The 5,000-nt window shown below is 37.5% G+C and overlaps 1 protein-coding gene across 2 annotated transcripts in view; it reads right to left on the bottom strand.

The window, feature by feature from the left end:
* Window positions 1-5,000, bottom strand: part of LOC137973015 (uncharacterized) — a 14,384-nt gene that overhangs the window by 2,969 nt on the left and 6,415 nt on the right. For both annotated transcript variants that reach the window (XM_068819722.1, XM_068819721.1), the window contains exon 3: window positions 338-1,036. In XM_068819722.1, the coding sequence (XP_068675823.1) occupies window positions 338-1,036 (699 nt within the window). The remainder of the gene's footprint in view (window positions 1-337; window positions 1,037-5,000) is intronic.

Raw genomic sequence — 5,000 nt, 5'->3', positions numbered from 1 at the left:
AGTTATCAAGCCAACTGGGAACTGGTCACTTGTAAGTAGAAGCGCGTGAAAAAAATCCATGCTCAGTGAACTGAATTTGATTCCATGATTGTGCGATCGCGCAGCACTGTTCTACCAACCGAGCTATTAAGTCAACTGAGAGCTAGTCACTTGTGAGTTCGATTTATATTCCTCAAAAGGTGAACCAATGAATGACACAGAATATGACATGTGACATATGACATACGAAAAATGACATGTGACATGTGACATATGAAAAATGACATGTGACATAGACAATGACATATGTCACTTTACTGTAGTGACTAGACTACAAAATGTTCCGTATCAATCCTACCTCGGTTGGCATCAGGAATCTGGGATCTAGTGACAACTCTTGCTGTTTCGCTTTACTCACTGACGACTCCTCATCCTCGCACACGGTAATACTTGGCACTTCACGAGTAACACTATTGCTCGTGTCACAGGCCCTCAGGGTAGGTAATGCGAGTTTTTCTTTTTCGCAGCAAGATGGCGCTTGTGTGTCAACAAGACAGTTATCTTGCTGATACCTGAAATCTGTTGATCCACTTTTATATGCAACGAATGGATCAAAGTCATTGTTATTCAGAGGCTTTCCAACCCTTTTTAAAAAACGCCTATCTTTCTTGAAAGAGATTTCAGGTATTATTCGACGTTCTTTGTCGTCATTGCTGACACTTTCTGTGACTGACAGACGACAATCAAATTCTTCATCTAGAGTGGGAGTCGTGGATTCCATTCGTGAATCTTTGCCGCGCTTCTCAAACTCAACTCCAACTCGTATGTTTTGGAAATCGCTTGGCAACCTTGTGACAGACAACTCCGAGATTTTCGGTAATGTCAAAGTTGTGCGGGTGCTGTTTTGCGAGAAGCAAATACCAGGAACACTTGATGGTATGTATGGAGTTTCAAGATTGAGGTACTGAATATTTCTGCTATTGTTGAAGATGTCTCTTGGTGGAGGTTGAAAATTCTGTAATGGGGGCCTGTTTTGTCCTTTACGACTCCAACATTCCTGTATAAATAAATAAATAAATAAATAAACAAATAAATAAATAAATAAAGAGTGAATGAATGATCAAATAATTAACTTTTTAGAGCGCGCTCGATTTCAATTGAGTGTCGAAAAAGCAAAACCAAAGTAATTACTTTGGCCAATCAAAAAGGACGGAGACAATCCAGTAAACCAATCAAAACTCGAAGTAATTACACGTAGCAGACACAAAGCGCGGGAAAATGTGCACGCGTAAGCCACGATTGGTTTTGGTTTCACTTCTGATTGGTTGAAAAAATGGCGCGAGAACTTTGAACCAATCACTGAGTGAAGTAATATAAAACCAAAGCAATTCGCTAATTAGGTACTTTCGACACTCAATTGAAAATCGTTCTAATCACCAGTAATTTCTAAAAGTAGAGTCCAATACCCAAGAGTAAGAATCTGGTATCAAAATCAAGTTTGTCCCCATCAACGTCAAAAGAGTACATTATCCATCCTGCTTACTTGCTAGCATTAATTAAGATATGGAAAGTCACCCCTGACGTGCGAGCTCGCGGGCATAAGCCTATGAACAAGCAAGAAAGGAGGTGACTGGGAGGGAAGGCTCCTTTTTCGATTTGGTTCGCGCGAAGTGACATATAAAAATAATTAATCGCACTTAAATAATAATAATTACGTCATCCGGTTGGCCAATAAATTGAGGGTTTTCATTTGACGTCACGGCGGCCATGTTGGAATACAGAACAATGCAGTAAAATGTCTTCCGGGAATTTGACTCTATTATTATGCAAAACTTGTGGGGCCATTTTCTATTGTTTTGTACACCAACATGGCGGTCTCATCACGTGGGTGCAAAGCAAGAATAGTCAACAAGTTAGAATAGTGTCTATTTTAAAACCAAGTTTTGCCGGAAAATAAAGTCGCGCAAAACGTGGTTTAAAAATGAACACTTTTCTGACACCGATAGGGACTATTGTAGGCCAATTTGGGTAAAATTTACTCTCAGGTGGACTGAAAACTGATTAGTGAGTTTTTTCCATTGACTATTACACAAGCTCACACATCACGCATGCGCACAACCATTTCACCCGGTCAATTAGCTTGCCGTGGGAGAACAGTTTTGCTGTTCCCAACCAAGCTTACCACATGTTTGGCATGTGAAGCTGCCACTTAAAGGGGTGCCAAACACACCCGCTTGGTAAGTTAGCTACGCCATGCTGATGAGGCCCAAAAGGCCGAAACAGCTGTCCATGGTTGCTAATTGACCGGGTGAACTGGTTGTGCGCATGCGTGATGTGTTGGCCACGCTGGGTTGGTGTCAACGTGTGTCACCTAGCTTTTATTGCTGCTTGTGTAATCACCTTAAATTTCCAATTTTTGACACCGGACCCCTTTACACACAGAAGTAAGTGTTTCAAAACAGATTTTTGTTGGACCAGAGGCGTTGAAATAGCATTCAAATCATTTTGTATGTCGCTTACAGCATTCGCTATCAAGCGCGGTGCGAGTTAATTAAAGAAGTGTTTTCAGAGAGGAATTGAGAGATAGAGAGAGAGGAAAAAAATAAATAAGTTACTTATCAGCTAATGGTCGGTCCGTATAGCGAAAAACTATGACCTCGGTCTTAGTTTATCGCTATACGGACCTCACAGCTGGCAAACAACATACATTTTATTATTTATACGGATTAAGATTGTAAATATCATTTTTAGCATTTTAGAAGATTATATATTGTAAATTTAAGACATGATTGTTGTTGAAAAGAGAAATAAATGTTGCAAAATAATAGATTTTGCAATACCATATGATAGCCGTATTGAGGAGAAAGAAGTCGAGAAGGTAGTGAAATCCCAGGATCAGTAGCATGAGAATTGAAGAAGTTATGGAAAATGAAAACAATGGTAATTCCTATTGTAATCCGAACATTTGGAACAGTTCCAAAAGATCTAAAGAAGAGACTAGAGAATATTGGTATAGAGACCAAGAAGGATTCTTAGGAAGGTCCTAGAAGTTTGAGGAGAATTGTTGTCACCAAGCTTCCTGGAGTACGGAAGTTCAATTGGAAGTCCAATGTGCGAAAACAAGATAATAATAATAATAAAAAATAAATAAATAAATAAAAAAAAATAATAATAATAATAATAATAATAAAAATAATAACGATAATTCTCGTTACGTCACCCATTGTTATCAATATCCTAACTAGAAGCTAATTGACTGTTGAAACAATAAATTCTCTTGTTTTGGCCGAGGTTGGCAAATTTCAATATCAAAAGAAATGTGTCGTCAATGTTTGTAAATAAGAAATATCGCTATAATAATATTTCGTGATTTGAAACAATGTGAGGTTGAGGAAAGTTTGCCAGTCTATTAGTTATCCCTTTATATAAACACCATAAATTACTAATTTAATTTACAATAACCCTAATATTTCCAGGGTTTTATCACTTTGAAGACAGACAAGTCGTATTCTGACAGCATATATGTCTTTTCCGTATTGCTGGGCGATTAAATATTATGCTAAATAAAGTTTGGAGGCAAACGAAATGACAATCATTTAAAAGTCCACCAATTATGCTCAAGATTGATCGCTTTTTTTCTTTCAATGTACAATTTTCAATGATAAAGCCAGAAACTCAATATTACAAAGACCGATCTCTTTTGCAGAAAGCTATAACCGACGTAATAAAACAATATCACCTATCGACCACTGATAAAGCAAGAAATGCTATTACCTTTTGAAGAATAGTTTCCCGCAAAGTTGCAAAGGGTTTTTAGATGGCATGAATTTTCTCAGAGATGAAACAAGCTATTGCTGTAACTCGACAATTATCACACCAGAATTTTGTCAAATAATTGGATATATAAATAAAAACGCAGTTGGAAAAATGAAAGTCGCGGGTCAATAGCCAAGCATATGGAAATAGCCTAGGTTAAATATATTAGCATTGGCGACTTAGAAGGAAGCAAATTTTAAATTGAAAATGAAAGGCCACATGGAAAATATGTAACAACATGTAACTTAGGTTTCTATCAGAACGAAACAAGTTGCAACGGCCGTTACCTCTACACTAAGATTCATCGGGCAAAACGTTACGTTCAGTCCTTCTTCGACGTCGAAAAGTAGAAATGGAAATTTAATTAAAAAACGCGGCAAATAAACCGCGAAACGAGCTCTCAAAAATTTGAAATGACGATTATTTAGACGTTATGTGGCGAAGGATTCTTAAATGGTTAGAACTCATTGGCTTAAAACTCTAGCAGTTTATCCTTCCCAGCTGATGTGGTCTCCGCTATTAAATTATTCAACTAGCCATTGAACCCAACACTTAAATGAAGGCAAAGTGACTTGTATGTAGAGACTAAAATCATTTTGTTCATTTGTCACTCGTGGGCTAAGCGTTCGATGCCAAAAGTCGTCGGCTATCGCATGACAAATATCAAAAGTACAATCTGAAAACATGATGTGTAAACCAAGTAAAAAAGGGAAGCCATTTAAAGAGCTTTTCTGTTCACACAATTGCCGTGCTTTCAGCGATGCAAATGATGTCGTAAATAGATTTCCGGGTGTACCATAGCGTTGTTACGGCTTTTAAATAAAACTTACCCTCCTAAAGGATGTTGCCCGTACTTTGTGAGTCGCTTACATTCAAATAAGCCTCCGTTTCCTCTTTTTGAAAAGTATTTTTAGGATTTAGCTAAGCCTTAAGATTGGCCCAGAAAGTGAAAGTCTGAGACAACAAATTCGCTGGAGAACAGATGCACGCGATAAAAATAACTCATTTGTCAATGGATAATCAAGTCCTTTTAAATAATTATTGATTCCCGTATTTCGCCACAGTCGTTGGCTTATAAATTAAAACAAAAACCGAAAAGATCTCCTCTGTAAGGCAAATCAATAGAACACTCTTTGCGTAAGGGATCTATTTTGGACAATCATTCAATACGCGTTCCTTAAAGATGAAAAAAATAGTAATGATTA

Source organism: Montipora foliosa, chromosome 10, assembly GCF_036669935.1.
Source record: "Montipora foliosa isolate CH-2021 chromosome 10, ASM3666993v2, whole genome shotgun sequence".
NCBI lineage: Eukaryota > Metazoa > Cnidaria > Anthozoa > Scleractinia > Acroporidae > Montipora > Montipora foliosa.
The sequence above is the reverse complement of the archived record's forward strand: the minus strand, read 5'-3'. Positions and strand labels throughout refer to the sequence as shown.